General features: G+C 33.4%; 6 protein-coding genes and 1 pseudogene across 7 annotated transcripts, besides 1 other annotated feature; 6 read left to right on the top strand and 1 right to left on the bottom strand.

Moving 5' to 3' along the window:
• Positions 1 to 18583: part of a mobile genetic element that runs on past both edges of the window.
• TVAGG3_0316260 (uncharacterized protein) lies at positions 2839 to 3135 on the top strand (the record flags this gene model as incomplete). The annotated part of the gene is made up of 1 exon (XM_051230050.1): positions 2839 to 3135. One exon carries the CDS (start codon positions 2839 to 2841, stop codon positions 3133 to 3135), a length of 297 nt encoding a protein of 98 aa, XP_051099780.1.
• On the bottom strand, positions 8617 to 9009 carry TVAGG3_0316250 (uncharacterized protein; the record flags this gene model as incomplete). Its single annotated transcript, XM_051230049.1, has 1 exon — positions 8617 to 9009. The coding sequence occupies one exon, from the start codon at positions 9007 to 9009 to the stop codon at positions 8617 to 8619; it is 393 nt and encodes a 130-aa protein (XP_051099779.1).
• On the top strand, positions 15209 to 15609 carry TVAGG3_0316240 (annotated as a pseudogene). Its single transcript has one exon. A coding segment is annotated over exon 1 (401 nt).
• On the top strand, positions 15629 to 15781 carry TVAGG3_0316230 (uncharacterized protein; the record flags this gene model as incomplete). The annotated part of the gene is made up of 1 exon (XM_051230048.1): positions 15629 to 15781. The coding sequence occupies one exon, from the start codon at positions 15629 to 15631 to the stop codon at positions 15779 to 15781; it is 153 nt and encodes a 50-aa protein (XP_051099778.1).
• TVAGG3_0316220 (phage tail repeat-like family) lies at positions 15801 to 16385 on the top strand (the record flags this gene model as incomplete). Its single annotated transcript, XM_051230047.1, has 1 exon — positions 15801 to 16385. One exon carries the CDS (start codon positions 15801 to 15803, stop codon positions 16383 to 16385), a length of 585 nt encoding a protein of 194 aa, XP_051099777.1.
• Positions 16434 to 17138, top strand: TVAGG3_0316210 (uncharacterized protein; the record flags this gene model as incomplete). Its single annotated transcript, XM_051230046.1, has 1 exon — positions 16434 to 17138. One exon carries the CDS (start codon positions 16434 to 16436, stop codon positions 17136 to 17138), a length of 705 nt encoding a protein of 234 aa, XP_051099776.1.
• On the top strand, positions 17195 to 18055 carry TVAGG3_0316200 (uncharacterized protein; the record flags this gene model as incomplete). Its single annotated transcript, XM_051230045.1, has 1 exon — positions 17195 to 18055. One exon carries the CDS (start codon positions 17195 to 17197, stop codon positions 18053 to 18055), a length of 861 nt encoding a protein of 286 aa, XP_051099775.1.

Here is an 18583-nt window from a genome sequence, read left to right as displayed (position 1 = left end):
ATGAACGTAAATGCTTTTGTCAAGATTTCATCGTGAATGAACGTAAATGCTTTTGTCAAGATTTCATCGTTTATGATTTGTCAAGATTTCATCGTTTATGATTTGTCATGATTTCATCGTGAATGAACGTAAATGCTTTTGTCAAGATTTCATCGTTTATGATTTGTCAAGACTTTGTCATGACTTCTTCGTGAATGCTTTTGTCATGATTTCATCGTTTATGATTTGTCATGATTTCATCGTTTATGATTTGTCAAGATTTCTTCGTGAATGCTTTGTCAAGACTTTGTCAAGATTTCATCGTGAATGCTTTGTCAAGACTTTGTCAAGATTTCATCGTAAATGCTTTTGTCATGACTTCTTCGTGAATGAACGTGAATGCTTTTGTCAAGATTTCATCGTTTATGATTTGTCATGACTTCTTCGTAAATGCTTTTGTCAAGACTTTGTCATGACTTCTTCGTTTATGATTTGTCATGATTTCATCGTGAATGAACGTAAATGCTTTTGTCATGATTTCATCGTGAATGAACGTGAATGCTTTTGTCATGATTTCATCGTTTATGATTTGTCATGACTTCTTCGTTTATGATTTGTCATGATTTCATCGTGAATGAACGTAAATGCTTTTGTCAAGATTTCATCGTGAATGCTTTGTCAAGACTTTGTCAAGATTTCATCGTGAATGCTTTGTCAAGACTTTGTCATGACTTCTTCGTAAATGCTTTTGTCATGATTTCATCGTGAATGCTTTGTCAAGACTTTGTCATGATTTCATCGTAAATGCTTTTGTCATGATTTCATCGTGAATGCTTTGTCAAGACTTTGCCAAGATTTCATCGTTTATGATTTGTCAAGATTTCATCGTGAATGCTTTGTCAAGACTTTGTCAAGATTTCATCGTTTATGATTTGTCATGATTTCATCGTTTATGATTTGTCATGACTTCTTCGTTTATGATTTGTCATGATTTCATCGTTTATGATTTGTCAAGATTTCATCGTTTATGATTTGTCATGATTTCATCGTTTATGATTTGTCATGATTTCATCGTGAATGATTTGTCATGATTTCATCGTGAATGATTTGTCATGATTTCATCGTTTATGATTTGTCATGACTTCATCGTTTATGATTTGTCATGATTTCAGTGAATGCTTTGTCGACTTTGTCATGACTTCTTCGTAAATGCTTTTGTCATGATTTCATCGTAATGAACGTAAATGCTTTTGTCAAGATTTCATCGTGAATGCTTTTGTCATGACTTTGTCATGATTTCATCGTTTATGATTTGTCATGATTTCATCGTTTATGATTTGTCATGATTTCATCGTGAATGATTTGTCATGACTTCATCGTTTATGATTTGTCATGATTTCATCGTGAATGAACGTAAATGCTTTTGTCAAGATTTCATCGTTTATGATTTGTCAAGATTTCATCGTTTATGATTTGTCATGATTTCATCGTGAATGATTTGTCATGATTTCATCGTGAATGCTTTTGTCATGATTTCATCGTTTATGATTTGTCAAGATTTCATCGTTTATGAACGTAAATGCTTTTGTCATGACTTCATCGTTTATGATTTGTCATGATTTCATCGTAATGAACGTAAATGCTTTTGTCATGATTTCATCGTTTATGATTTGTCATGATTTCATCGTTTATGATTTGTCATGATTTCATCGTGAATGATTTGTCATGATTTCATCGTGAATGATTTGTCATGATTTCATCGTTTATGATTTGTCATGATTTCATCGTTTATGATTTGTCATGATTTCATCGTTTATGATTTGTCATGATTTCATCGTTTATGATTTGTCAAGATTTCATCGTTTATGATTTGTCATGATTTCATCGTTTATGATTTGTCAAGATTTCATCGTTTATGATTTGTCATGATTTCATCGTTTATGATTTGTCATGATTTCATCGTGAATGAACGTAAATGCTTTTGTCATGACTTCATCGTTTATGATTTGTCAAGATTTCATCGTTTATGATTTGTCATGATTTCATCGTTTATGATTTGTCATGATTTCATCGTGAATGATTTGTCATGATTTCATCGTTTATGATTTGTCATGATTTCATCGTTTATGATTTGTCATGATTTCATCGTGAATGCTTTTGTCATGATTTCATCGTGAATGAACGTGAATGCTTTTGTCATGATTTCATCGTTTATGATTTGTCAAGATTTCATCGTTTATGATTTGTCAAGATTTCATCGTGAATGCTTTGTCAAGACTTTGTCATGACTTCTTCGTAAATGCTTTTGTCATGATTTCATCGTGAATGAACGTAAATGCTTTTGTCATGACTTCATCGTTTATGATTTGTCATGATTTCTTCATCGTAATGAACGTAAATGAACCAAAAATATATTTTAGGGTAGAAGGTGAGATCTCACCTGTTTTTTCACCTGTTTTTCACCCGTTGAATTTGTCAAGATTTCATCGTGAATGAACGTAAATGCTTTTGTCATGATTTCTTCATCGTAATGAGTGTAAATGATCCAAAAATAATGTTTATGTTAGAATGTTAGATCTAACACCTTTTCTAACATGTTTTCTAACATGTTTTGTCAAGAATATAACAACCGTCTGAATTCCGCGGTTGCTTTTTATACAAAATTCACACAGGAAAATTCTTGAGTTTTGGTTGAAAGAATACGGTCGAGCCAAAAGTGGCTCAACCTCAAAACAAACATTTTATGAGCTTACTAAGGGCGTTATGAATGAATTCAAAGGTATTTGCATACATCCTGACCTCGTTCATTTTGTTGCTGAATGGTGCTCTGTAAAGTATGCATTTTATGTCAAAGATATTATGGACTCCATAGACAAGAAAGTTCATGAGAAGTTAGATGAAGAAGAACTCGAAGATACAGTGGAGAATGCTAAACCTTTGTTCGAAGAAGAAGTTGGAAAAATGTGTGAAAAACAATTAGAACATGAACGTGAGATATATTATGGTTATAGAGATTCTCCATACGAACTAGACCAATGGGAACAAGAAGATTTAAAGAGAGAATTTAGAGAATATGAACTCGCTAAGATAGCATTTGAAGCTGCAGAAAAGAAGTTAAAAGTTTGGGGTCGTTTTGTACAAAAATATTGTGAGTAAATGAACCATTTATTTTTGTCATAAACGACCAAAAAATATTTTATCGTTAATGTTTACGTTAATGGTTTCAGGTTATTCAATAATTAATTATTTTTGAATAACTGAAGGTGCTACCATGTTACCATGTGCTACCAGGTCATTTAACTTCTCTGAAAAATGATGACAACATGACATTTTGACAACAGTTCAGGAAATATATTTTATCGTTAATGTTTACGTTAATGGTTTCAGGTTATTCAATAATTAATTATTTTTGAATAACTGAAGGTGCTACCATGTTACCATGTGCTACCAGGTCATTTAACTTCTCTGAAAAATGATGACAACATGACATTTTGACAACAGTTCAGGAAATATATTTCATCGTTTATGATTTGTCAAGACTTTGTCATGATTTCTTCGTAAATGCTTTTGTATGACTTCTTCGTGAATGCTTTGTCAAGACTTTTGTCAAGATTTCATCGTGAATGCTTTGTCAAGACTTTGTCATGACTTCTTCGTAATGCTTTTGTCATGACTTCTTCGTAAATGCTTTTGTCATGATTTCATCGTTTATGATTTGTCAAGACTTTGTCATGATTTCATCGTGAATGAACGTAAATGCTTTTTGTCATGATTTCATCGTGAATGCTTTGTCAAGACTTTGTCAAGATTTCATCGTAATGAGCGTAAATGATCCAAAAATAATGTTTAGGTGAAGAGGTGAGATCTCACCTCTTTTCTCACCTCTTTTCTCACCTCAGCCGCTAAGCGCGAGACCCAAAGGGTCTTGAATTTTCATGATTTCATCGTTTATGATTTGTCAAGACTTTGTCATGATTTCATCGTTTATGATTTGTCAAGACTTTGTCATGATTTCTTCGTAAATGCTTTTGTCATGTTTCATCGTAAATGCTTTTGTCATGATTTCATCGTTTATGATTTGTCAAGACTTTGTCATGATTTCATCGTTTATGATTTGTCAAGACTTTGTCATGATTTCATCGTTTATGATTTGTCAAGACTTTGTCATGATTTCTTCGTAAATGCTTTTGTCATGATTTCATCGTGAATGAACGTGAATGCTTTTGTCATGATTTCATCGTGAATGCTTTGTCAAGACTTTGTCATGACTTCTTCGTAAATGCTTTTGTCATGACTTCTTCGTAAATGCTTTTGTCATGATTTCATCGTTTATGATTTGTCAAGACTTTGTCATGATTTCAATCGTGAATGAACGTGAATGCTTTTGTCAAGACTTTGTCATGATTTCATCGTGAATGCTTTGTCAAGACTTTGTCATGATTTCATCGTGAATGAACGTGAATGCTTTTGTCAAGATTTCATCGTGAATGCTTTGTCAAGATTTCATCGTGAATGCTTTTGTCAAGATTTCATCGTTTATGATTTGTCAAGATTTCATCGTTTATGATTTGTCAAGATTTCATCGTGAATGCTTTGTCAAGACTTTGTCATGATTTCATCGTAAATGCTTTTGTCATGATTTCATCGTTTATGATTTGTCAAGACTTTGTCAAGATTTCATCGTAAATGCTTTTGTCATGATTTCATCGTGAATGCTTTGTCAAGACTTTGTCATGATTTCATCGTAAATGCTTTTGTCATGATTTCATCGTTTATGATTTGTCAAGACTTTGTCATGATTTCATCGTGAATGAACGTAAATGCTTTTGTCATGATTTCATCGTGAATGCTTTGTCAAGACTTTGTCAAGATTTCATCGTAATGAGCGTAAATGATCCAAAAATAATGTTTAGGTGAAGAGGTGAGATCTCACCTCTTTTCTCACCTCTTTCTCACCTCAGCCGCTAAGCGGCGAGACCAAAGGGTCTTGAATTTTCATGATTTCATCGTTTATGATTTGTCAAGACTTTGTCATGATTTCATCGTTTATGATTTGTCAAGACTTTGTCATGATTTCTTCGTAAATGCTTTTGTCATGATTTCATCGTAAATGCTTTTGTCATGATTTCATCGTTTATGATTTGTCAAGACTTTGTCATGATTTCATCGTTATGATTTGTCAAGACTTTGTCATGATTTCATCGTTTATGATTTGTCAAGACTTTGTCATGATTTCTTCGTAAATGCTTTTGTCATGATTTCATCGTGAATGAACGTGAATGCTTTTGTCATGATTTCATCGTGAATGCTTTGTCAAGACTTGTCATGACTTCTTCGTAAATGCTTTTGTCATGACTTCTTCGTAAATGCTTTTGTCATGATTTCATCGTTTATGATTTGTCAAGACTTTGTCATGATTTCATCGTGAATGAACGTGAATGCTTTTGTCAAGACTTTGTCATGATTTCATCGTGAATGCTTTGTCAAGACTTTGTCATGATTTCATCGTGAATGAACGTGAATGCTTTTGTCAAGATTTCATCGTGAATGCTTTGTCAAGATTTCATCGTGAATGCTTTTGTCAAGATTTCATCGTTTATGATTTGTCAAGATTTCATCGTTTATGATTTGTCAAGATTTCATCGTGAATGCTTTGTCAAGACTTTGTCATGATTTCATCGTAAATGCTTTTGTCATGATTTCATCGTTTATGATTTGTCAAGACTTTGTCAAGATTTCATCGTAAATGCTTTTGTCATGATTTCATCGTGAATGCTTTGTCAAGACTTTGTCATGATTTCATCGTAAATGCTTTTGTCATGATTTCATCGTTTATGATTTGTCAAAACTTTGTCAAGATTTCATCGTAAATGCTTTTGTCATGATTTCATCGTTTATGATTTGTCAAGACTTTGTCAAGATTTCATCGTAATGAGCGTAAATGATCCAAAAATAATGTTTAGGTGAAGAGGTGAGATCTCACCTCTTTTCTCACCTCTTTTCTCACCTCAGCCGCTAAGCGGCGAGACCCAAAGGGTCTTGAATTTTCATGATTTCATCGTTTATGATTTGTCAAGACTTTGTCATGATTTCATCGTTTATGATTTGTCAAGACTTTGTCATGATTTCTTCGTAAATGCTTTTGTCATGATTTCATCGTAATGAGCGTAAATGACCCAAAAATAATGTTTATGTTAGAATGTTAGATCTAACACCTTTTCTAACATGTTTTCTAACATGGAGGATTTCATCTGATATAAATATTATTTGGTGAAAGTATCCTAAAAATATTTGATGGACTTTAACTAAAATAATGTTTAGGGAAGAATGTTTATATCAGATGAAACAGTAAAGTATTATATCTATTAAATCGTCTATGATGTAAATTGTGTATAGAATGAAATGAAGGATTTCATTAGATATAAATATTATTTGGTGAAAGTATCCTAAAAATATTTGATGGACTTTAACTAAAATAATGTTTAGGGAAGAATGTGTATATCTAATGAAACAGTAAAGTATTATATCTATTAAATCGTCTATGATGTAAATTGTGTATAGAATGAAATGGAGGAAGAATGTGTATATCAGATGAAATCCTCCATGTTAGAAAACATGTTAGAAAAGGTGTTAGATCTAACATTCTAACATAAACATTATTTTTGGGTCATTTACGCTCATTACGATGAAATCATGACAAAAGCATTTACGAAGAAATCATGACAAAGTCTTGACAAATCATAAACGATGAAATCATGAACAAAGTCTTGACAAATCATAAACGATGAAAATCATGAAAATCATAGACCCTTTGGGTCTCGCCGCTTAGCGGCTGAGGTGAGAAAAGAGGTGAGAAAAGAGGTGAGATCTCACCTCTTCACCTAAACATTATTTTTGGATCATTTACGCTCATTACGATGAAATCTTGACAAAGTCTTGACAAATCATAAACGATGAAATCATGACAAAAGCATTTACGATGAAATCTTGACAAAGTTTTGACAAATCATAAACGATGAAATCATGACAAAAGCATTTACGATGAAATCATGACAAAGTCTTGACAAAGCATTCACGATGAAAATCATGACAAAAGCATTTACGATGAAATCTTGACAAAGTCTTGACAAATCATAAACGATGAAATCATGACAAAAGCATTTACGATGAAATCATGACAAAGTCTTGACAAAAGCATTCACGATGAAATCTTGACAAATCATAAACGATGAAATCTTGACAAATCATAAACGATGAAATCTTGACAAAAGCATTCACGATTACGATGAAATCTTGACAAAGCATTCACGATGAAATCTTGACAAAGCATTCACGTTCATTCACGATGAAATCATGACAAAGTCTTGACAAAGCATTCACGATGAAATCATGACAAAGTCTTGACAAAAGCATTCACGTTCATTCACGATGAAATCATGACAAAGTCTTGACAAATCATAAACGATGAAATCATGACAAAAGCATTTACGAAGAAGTCATGACAAAAGCATTTACGAAGAAGTCATGACAAAGTCTTGACAAAGCATTCACGATGAAATCATGACAAAAGCATTCACGTTCATTCACGATGAAATCATGACAAAAGCATTTACGAAGAAATCATGACAAAGTCTTGACAAATCATAAACGATGAAATCATGACAAAGTCTTGACAAATCATAAACGATGAAATCATGACAAAGTCTTGACAAATCATAAACGATGAAATCATGACAAAAGCATTTACGATGAAATCATGACAAAAGCATTTACGAAGAAATCATGACAAAGTCTTGACAAATCATAAACGATGAAATCATGACAAAGTCTTGACAAATCATAAACGATGAAATCATGAAAATTCAAGACCCTTTGGGTCTCGCCGCTTAGCGGCTGAGGTGAGAAAAGAGGTGAGAAAAGAGGTGAGATCTCACCTCTTCACCTAAACATTATTTTTGGATCATTTACGCTCATTACGATGAAATCTTGACAAAGTCTTGACAAAGCATTCACGATGAAATCATGACAAAAGCATTTACGTTCATTCACGATGAAATCATGACAAAGTCTTGACAAATCATAAACGATGAAATCATGACAAAAGCATTTACGAAGAAGTCATGACAAAAGCATTTACGAAGAAGTCATGACAAAGTCTTGACAAAGCATTCACGATGAAATCTTGACAAAGTCTTGACAAAGCATTCACGAAGAAGTCATGACAAAAGCATTTACGAAGAAATCATGACAAAGTCTTGACAAATCATAAACGATGAAATATATTTCCTGAACTGTTGTCAAAATGTCATGTTGTCATCATTTTTCAGAGAAGTTAAATGACCTGGTAGCACATGGTAACATGGTAGCACCTTCAGTTATTCAAAAATAATTAATTATTGAATAACCTGAAACCATTAACGTAAACATTAACGATAAAATATATTTCCTGAACTGTTGTCAAAATGTCATGTTGTCATCATTTTTCAGAGAAGTTAAATGACCTGGTAGCACATGGTAACATGGTAGCACCTTCAGTTATTCAAAAATAATTAATTATTGAATAACCTGAAACCATTAACGTAAACATTAACGATAAAATATATTTTTGGTCGTTTATGACAAAAATAAATGGTTCATTTACTCACAATATTTTTGTACAAAACGACCCCAAACTTTTAACTTCTTTTCTGCAGCTTCAAATGCTATCTTAGCGAGTTCATATTCTCTAAATTCTCTCTTTAAATCTTCTTGTTCCCATTGGTCTAGTTCGTATGGAGAATCTCTATAACCATAATATATCTCACGTTCATGTTCTAATTGTTTTTCACACATTTTTCCAACTTCTTCTTCGAACAAAGGTTTAGCATTCTCCACTGTATCTTCGAGTTCTTCTTCATCTAACTTCTCATGAACTTTCTTGTCTATGGAGTCCATAATATCTTTGACATAAAATGCATACTTTACAGAGCACCATTCAGCAACAAAATGAACGAGGTCAGGATGTATGCAAATACCTTTGAATTCATTCATAACGCCCTTAGTAAGCTCATAAAATGTTTGTTTTGAGGTTGAGCCACTTTTGGCTCGACCGTATTCTTTCAACCAAAACTCAAGAATTTTCCTGTGTGAATTTTGTATAAAAAGCAACCGCCGGAATTCAGACGGTTGTTATATTCTTGACAAAACATGTTAGAAAACATGTTAGAAAAGGTGTTAGATCTAACATTCTAACATAAACATTATTTTTGGATCATTTACACTCATTACGATGAAGAAATCATGACAAAAGCATTTACGTTCATTCACGATGAAATCTTGACAAATTCAACGGGTGAAAAAACAGGTGAAAAAACAGGTGAGATCTCACCTTCTACCCTAAAATATATTTTTGGTTCATTTACGTTCATTACGATGAAGAAATCATGACAAATCATAAACGATGAAGTCATGACAAAAGCATTTACGTTCATTCACGATGAAATCATGACAAAAGCATTTACGAAGAAGTCATGACAAAGTCTTGACAAAGCATTCACGATGAAATCTTGACAAATCATAAACGATGAAATCTTGACAAATCATAAACGATGAAATCATGACAAAAGCATTCACGTTCATTCACGATGAAATCATGACAAAAGCATTCACGATGAAATCATGACAAATCATAAACGATGAAATCATGACAAATCATAAACGATGAAATCATGACAAATCATTCACGATGAAATCATGACAAATCATAAACGATGAAATCATGACAAATCATAAACGATGAAATCTTGACAAATCATAAACGATGAAGTCATGACAAAAGCATTTACGTTCATTCACGATGAAATCATGACAAATCATAAACGATGAAATCATGACAAATCATAAACGATGAAATCTTGACAAATCATAAACGATGAAATCATGACAAATCATAAACGATGAAATCTTGACAAATCATAAACGATGAAATCATGACAAATCATAAACGATGAAATCATGACAAATCATAAACGATGAAATCATGACAAATCATAAACGATGAAATCATGACAAATCATTCACGATGAAATCATGACAAATCATTCACGATGAAATCATGACAAATCATAAACGATGAAATCATGACAAATCATAAACGATGAAATCATGACAAAAGCATTTACGTTCATTACGATGAAATCATGACAAATCATAAACGATGAAGTCATGACAAAAGCATTCACGATGAAATCATGACAAATCATTCACGATGAAATCATGACAAATCATAAACGATGAAATCTTGACAAATCATAAACGATGAAATCTTGACAAAAGCATTTACGTTCATTCACGATGAAATCATGACAAAAGCATTTACGTTCATTCACGATGAAATCATGACAAAAGCATTTACGATGAAATCTTGACAAAGTCTTGACAAATCATAAACGATGAAATCATGACAAAAGCATTTACGATGAAATCATGACAAAGTCTTGACAAAGCATTCACGATGAAATCATGACAAAAGCATTTACGTTCATTACGATGAAATCTTGACAAATCATAAACGATGAAATCATGACAAAAGCATTCACGATGAAATCATGACAAATCATTCACGATGAAATCATGACAAATCATAAACGATGAAATCTTGACAAATCATAAACGATGAAATCTTGACAAAAGCATTTACGTTCATTCACGATGAAATCATGACAAATCATAAACGATGAAGTCATGACAAATCATTCACGATGAAATCATGACAAATCATAAACGATGAAATCATGACAAATCATAAACGATGAAATCATGACAAAGTCATGACAAAAGCATTCACGATGAAATCTTGACAAAAGCATTTACGTTCATTACGATGAAATCATGACAAAAGCATTTACGAAGAAGTCATGACAAAGTCTTGACAAAGCATTCACGATGAAATCATGACAAATCATAAACGATGAAGTCATGACAAATCATAAACGATGAAATCATGACAAATCATTCACGATGAAATCATGACAAATCATTCACGATGAAATCATGACAAATCATAAACGATGAAATCATGACAAATCATAAACGATGAAATCTTGACAAATCATAAACGATGAAATCATGACAAATCATTCACGATGAAATCATGACAAATCATTCACGATGAAATCATGACAAATCATAAACGATGAAATCTTGACAAAGTCTTGACAAAGCATTCACGATGAAATCTTGACAAATCATAAACGATGAAATCTTGGCAAAGTCTTGACAAAGCATTCACGATGAAATCATGACAAAAGCATTTACGATGAAATCATGACAAAGTCTTGACAAAGCATTCACGATGAAATCATGACAAAAGCATTTACGAAGAAGTCATGACAAAGTCTTGACAAAGCATTCACGATGAAATCTTGACAAAGTCTTGACAAAGCATTCACGATGAAATCTTGACAAAAGCATTTACGTTCATTCACGATGAAATCATGACAAATCATAAACGAAGAAGTCATGACAAATCATAAACGATGAAATCATGACAAAAGCATTCACGTTCATTCACGATGAAATCATGACAAAAGCATTTACGTTCATTCACGATGAAATCATGACAAATCATAAACGAAGAAGTCATGACAAAGTCTTGACAAAAGCATTTACGAAGAAGTCATGACAAATCATAAACGATGAAATCTTGACAAAAGCATTCACGTTCATTCACGAAGAAGTCATGACAAAAGCATTTACGATGAAATCTTGACAAAGTCTTGACAAAGCATTCACGATGAAATCTTGACAAAGTCTTGACAAAGCATTCACGAAGAAATCTTGACAAATCATAAACGATGAAATCATGACAAATCATAAACGATGAAATCATGACAAAAGCATTCACGAAGAAGTCATGACAAAGTCTTGACAAATCATAAACGATGAAATCTTGACAAAAGCATTTACGTTCATTCACGATGAAATCATGACAAATCATAAACGATGAAATCTTGACAAATCATAAACGATGAAATCTTGACAAAAGCATTTACGTTCATTCACGATGAAATCTTGACAAAAGCATTTACGTTCATTCACGAAGAAGTCATGACAAAAGCATTTACGTTCATTACGATGAAATCATGACAAAAGCATTCACGTTCATTACGATGAAATCATGACAAATCATAAACGATGAAATCTTGACAAAAGCATTTACGTTCATTCACGATGAAATCATGACAAATCATAAACGATGAAATCTTGACAAATCATAAACGATGAAATCTTGACAAAAGCATTTACGTTCATTCACGATGAAATCTTGACAAAAGCATTTACGTTCATTCACGATGAAATCTTGACAAAAGCATTTACGTTCATTACGATGAAATCATGACAAAAGCATTCACGTTCATTACGATGAAATCATGACAAATCATAAACGATGAAATCATGACAAAAGCATTTACGTTCATTACGATGAAATCATGACAAAGTCTTGACAAAGCATTCACGATGAAATCTTGACAAATCATAAACGATGAAATCTTGACAAAGTCTTGACAAAGCATTCACGATGAAGAAGTCATGACAAAAGCATTCACGATGAAATCTTGACAAAGTCATGACAAAAGCATTTACGTTCATTACGATGAAATCATGACAAAAGCATTTACGTTCATTCACGATGAAATCTTGACAAAAGCATTTACGTTCATTACGATGAAATCATGACAAAAGCATTCACGTTCATTACGATGAAATCATGACAAAAGCATTCACGTTCATTACGATGAAATCATGACAAATCATAAACGATGAAATCATGACAAAAGCATTCACGTTCATTCACGATGAAATCATGACAAAGTCTTGACAAAGCATTCACGATGAAATCTTGACAAATCATAACGATGAAATCTTGACAAAGTCTTGACAAAGCATTCACGATGAAATCTTGACAAAGCATTCACGATGAAATCTTGACAAAGTCTGACAAAGCATTTGAAGACGATTCATTCACGATGAAATCTTGAAAAGTCATGACAAAAGCATTTACGTTCATTACGATGAAATCATGACAAAAGCATTTACGTTCATTCACGATGAAATCTTGACAAAAGCATTTACGTTCATTCACGATGAAATCTTGACAAAAGCATTCACGTTCATTACGATGAAATCATGACAAATCAATAAACGATGAAATCATGACAAAAGCATTTACGTTCATTACGATGAAATCATGACAAAGTCTTGACAAAGCATTCACGATGAAATCTTGACAAATCATAAACGATGAAATCTTGACAAAGTCTTGACAAAGCATTCACGATGAAGAAGTCATGACAAAAGCATTCACGATGAAATCTTGACAAAGTCATGACAAAAGCATTTACGAAGAAGTCATGACAAAGTCTTGACAAAGCATTCACGATGAAATCATGACAAATCATTCACGATGAAATCATGACAAATCATTCACGATGAAATCTTGACAAATCATAAACGATGAAATCTTGACAAAAGCATTCACGATGAAATCATGACAAATCATAAACGATGAAATCATGAACTTTGCCATGGTCTCTGTCCCTAGTAGTTTTCATTAAGTTCTGGAAATAATGAAAGTCATAAACTTTACCATGGTCTCTGTCCCTAGTAGTTTTCATTATCTCACAGAGTTAATGAAAGTCATACTTTCTATCAGATGAAGCATGCAGATGAACATAACGAAAGTTAGTGAGTTTGCCACGAGTTATGAATAAAATATTGGCATATTAGATGAGATAGCTGATGAAACAGATGAAGATAAATTAAATCTTGGACTTTGCCACACTCTGTCCCTAGTTCCTCAAAATCCTTGACAACGTTGCTTAGAAATTTTGGTTCAAAACCTCATCTGCTTTTAATCTGTTATGCTACCTGTTAAGTTTCGCGAGATTATAAATGTCATGGAGTTATATAAAAAGGAGGGACGGCTAGGGACACTGGAAGTACTTGTAAGGCTATCTGTTAAGATTGCATGAAATACTAAAAAGTCATGAAATCCATTATCGCTGTGCTAGCTTCACCTTAGAGTAAAATGACAAATAAAGTCACTGAAGCAATGAAACAAAAGTTTTTGGTAGAATACATTAAATCAGGAACTATTCCAGAAGGTTTTTACATTCATACTATGAAGGATGGTAGAGTTCAGTTTAGAAAAATAAAGCAACCATTAGATAGAGAAGGAATTTTGAGAAAGATTAAACTTCATGAGGACAACATTGCTGAACTTAAGAAGAAGTTAGAAGAGTTGGAGAAAGGAAGAGAGTTATAAAGCAATGAATTCAACAGGGTGAAAAAAGAGGTGAAAAAAGAGGTGAGATTTCACCACTTCACCTAAATTTATTTTTGCGCTATGTTTTCATACGTGTGAGGGTGGTGATATCATTAATTTTTAAGTTTATTTTTAAGTTTACTGAAATTTTTTATTTGGATGTAAATGACAGAACAAAAGCAACTCATTCGAATTCCACAGTATAACAAACATACATTTAAACATTTATTCTTCCTTCCTGAGCATAACATGTTCTTTCAAATACATCCGAGACCAGTTGACTTTTCATTGACTGTGTATAAAGATAGAAATAGTTATATCATTAAACCATACGATGACGAAGGTAAGTTATGTAAATTGTACGTTAAGAAGTTAGAGAAAGTTTATGGCTTCAAGTATGACTACAATAGGGTTAACACTGATGATGAAGATATTGAGGAAAATTTATGAGAACATTAGTGAAGTCGTTAGTGAGAACGATAGTGAGAACGTTTATTTTTTACATTAGTGAGTTCGTTAGTGAAGTGGTTGGCGGCTTTGTAAATATTTAAGGTTAAATTAGTTTTTGCGTTCATGTTGTAAAATATACGTTAACGGTTTTGTAAAGTGTCAAATTCACAAGTATTGGGTAAGGTGGAACGCAGTGCCACAGTACCCAACTAAGCCATACTAACTGTCAAAGCAGTTTTCACATCTAAAATATTTTTGGACCATAATGGTATGGCTTCACAGTATCTTGTGTTTTGACCGACAAATATTAGCCAGTATGGTGGTCCATCTGTTCTAACTCTCGGAATGTTTTCCAAGATATCCATAAACCAAGCATTTGGTGTTGAACTAAAGATTTTTATCATGAGTGCTTTCTTTGTCGCTTTAGAAACATAGGGTCCTTGTTTGGATTCGTCATTTTTTAACCCATAAGAAATGGGTTTATTTGGCGCGTTAGCAGGAGTTGCATCCAGATTTTTGCCCGCAGTGGGAACAATAGCCAGAGGTGCATTTGGAATTGGAAGGAAGATTTTGAGTACATTAGGTATACTGAAAGAGAAAGCACAACCTATTATACAAACTGTACAGAAAGGTTGGGAGTAGCACGAGATGCAACAAATCTTATTCCAAATCCTGAAACAAGAGGAAAAGTTCAAGGATGGATGGACAATGTAGGAAGACAAGCAGGAAACTATTATAACAAAGCAAATGACTACTATAACCAAGCAGGACACTATATGGACCAAGGTGAAAGATTCTTTAACAGAGGATATAACCATGCACAACAGTGGGTAAACAATAACCAACCGCAACCACCTCAAACTTGGGGAATGTAAAATTTTTTACTGAGATGAAATGAACAATACAGCATTGAGACAAATGGGTTCAAGATGGATTTGTCGACTTCCAGCAGTTACACAACGTGTTTGTCAAGTTCTTCCTATACCTCAGGAAGTTTTAGACCGACTTAAAAAACAACAACAACCAGTTGAAAACAAACCAAACTAAAATTTTTTACTGAGATGAAATGACCGAAGAAGTTGAAACGGTAGATTTGACACCACAAACAAAAAGTTCAGAACCATTGTCAAAACCTGTCAAAGAACTTACAGATGAAGAGAAAAATTCAATAATAGAAAGTGCCAGGTCTGGAAATACAAACCCTAACTACAAAGTCACTTTTCATAGAAATGGAACGGCTAGTATCTCAAAAAAGAAACAGACTCTCACAAATAAAATATTGAAGTCTGAAGGAGCTTTCGAGACAACAGATGGAAAAGTTTACTTCACTGACCAACAGTTCATTATAGAACATCTCATTGACTTAGAGTCGAAATATTCTAAACTTTACAACAAACACAAAAAGTTGAAAGGAAAACAAAAACAAATGGCATATGATATTTATGAAGATGTTGACGACACAACTGTTCCTGCAAGTGAAGTAAAGTCAGCGGAACCGAAAAGTGACGAAAAACAGATAGAAGAAGAGAAACCAAAAACTGAAGATAAACCAAAACCAAAGTTTAGTTTCCAAACTAAACCAAGTCAACCTTCATTAGCTGGTATGGGTTGGCGTCAAAGACTTATGGCAGCAGGCGGTTATGTAAAGTAAAGAGAAAAAAAATATTTTTTTATTTTTATAAAAATGCCCCCATATAGAATGGATAGAAAATCTGCTAGAATAAAAGCAGAGTTGCAAAGATATGGTTGGAGAGTTTCGAAGAATTTTAAATATAGGAAGGGAAGACCCATAAAAGTCTATGACAAATTGTCTGGTCTTCGCTACGAAATGGATTTGGAAACAGCACGTGCAAATTATCCAAACAGACTAGAGAGGTTAGAAGAAGAACGTCTTATGGACATGCCTTTCGATGTTAGTGAACCTCAAGTTGAAGGACACGACGGCTTTGCCAGATTCTACTGGAAACATGACAAACAATTGCATCCTTTGAGAAGGAAAAAAGGAAAAGGTGAAGACACACATGCTCCCATGGAAAGAACAAGATATGCATATGAAAAGTATCGTGAAGTTAGAAGTCAAATTACATCTGGTCGAACCTTTACAGTAAACTTTGACGAAGGAAAGAACAAAGAAGGCTTCATGGGTGTACTTGCTGCCATACAAGACGGAAATAAGAAAGGATACAATCTCAGATTGACCATAACAGATTTGGATGGTCACATTTACTATGCACATGGCAATGTCACAACAGCCGCACAACTTCTTGACGCTTTCAAGACTACAAAGAGAGAACAAATGTTTGACTCCGACTCAGACATTTTGAATGCATTTGAAGGAATTGCAAGTGTCAAGTTCGAATGGTACCAACCTAACCCTCAAGCAGTCAGACAACATGTTTGTTAGATGAGAAATATGAAATGGCATACCATTTTAAAACAATATATTTTTACATATATTAAATGCTTCAGGTTGAAAAACAAAGAACAAAAGTAGCAGATACAAAACCGTTAGACTATATCTTTACAAATGCTGGTAGGACTATTTCAGATGAAGAAATTTCATCCCGAGCTTACAGGTTTGACTATCCAGTTCGTTGGCTTCAAAGTCCTTCAGATGCAAAGGCAATAGGATTTAGAAGAGTTTTGTTTTCAAATAGAACGAACGCATTTATGTTCGCAGTATATTTTCATGGGCAGTATAAAGGTTCTGATGGTCTAATAGACAAATTTGACGAAATGAGAATCTTTACAGTTCGTTCAGACGAAAGTCTTGAGAAAACTCTAAATGACTTTCAAACTCAAATGAACAAATATTATTGGGAATTTCAAGAAAAATACGACTCTTTACTAAATGGAACATACTATCTGAAACTAGAATATGACAAGATGAACTCCACCGTTTCATTTCAAAAGATTGAAATTAACCCTCCAAGAGATACAGAGTTTTTATTTTGGGGAGTAGACAAACGTTCTTGGGCACAATTTCTTCGGTTACTAAACCAGAACGAACCATTACCACCAGATGGTCCATTTAAATTTATACTTCCACCAGCAGATTTGACAGTTTATAGAAACGTGTTTGACCCTCAAAATGTTATGTGTCATGCAAGTTTCAGTTCAAGCAACAATAGTTTTCTATGTATTGGTAAGGACTTTTATGACTTTGCTTCTAAATTCTACGAACCACCTAGTAACAGTTTCTCTGACTTTCAAGTTTGGTTCACAACAAATGGTGTGCAACATATAATACCATTGTACTATGACTTTTATCTCGAATTGTCTTTCATATATAACTACGGAAAAGTGCTGAAAAAGTATTGAAAAATATATTTTAGAGTAGATGGTTTTTAGGTGTCACCAGGTCCCTCGGTCCCTCGGTCCCTCGGTCATTTTAACTTCTCTGAAAAAGTGTGACAACATGACATTTTGACAACAGTCCAGGAAATAAACTTCTTCTTCGTAAATGTTTTGTCATGACTTCTTCGTATATGTTTTGAAGAACTGAAGGTGTCACCAGGTCCCTCGGTCCCTCGGTCCCTCGGTCATTTTAACTTCTCTGAAAAAGTGTGACAACATGACATTTTGACAACAGTCCAGGAAATAAACTTCTTCTTCGTAAATGTTTTGTCATGACTTCTTCGTATATGTTTTGAAGAACTGAAGGTGTCACCAGGTCCCTCGGTCCCTCGGTCCCTCGGTCATTTTAACTTCTCTGAAAAAGTGTGACAACATGACATTTTGACAACAGTCCAGGAAATAAACTTCTTCTTCGTAAATGTTTTGTCATGACTTCTTCGTATATGTTTTGTCATGACTTCATCGTAAATGTTTTGTCAAACATGAACGTAC

This window comes from Trichomonas vaginalis, chromosome V (assembly GCF_026262505.1).
Source record: "Trichomonas vaginalis G3 chromosome V, whole genome shotgun sequence".
Taxonomy (NCBI): domain Eukaryota; phylum Parabasalia; order Trichomonadida; family Trichomonadidae; genus Trichomonas; species Trichomonas vaginalis.
This window is presented reverse-complemented; position numbering and strand designations above follow the sequence as displayed.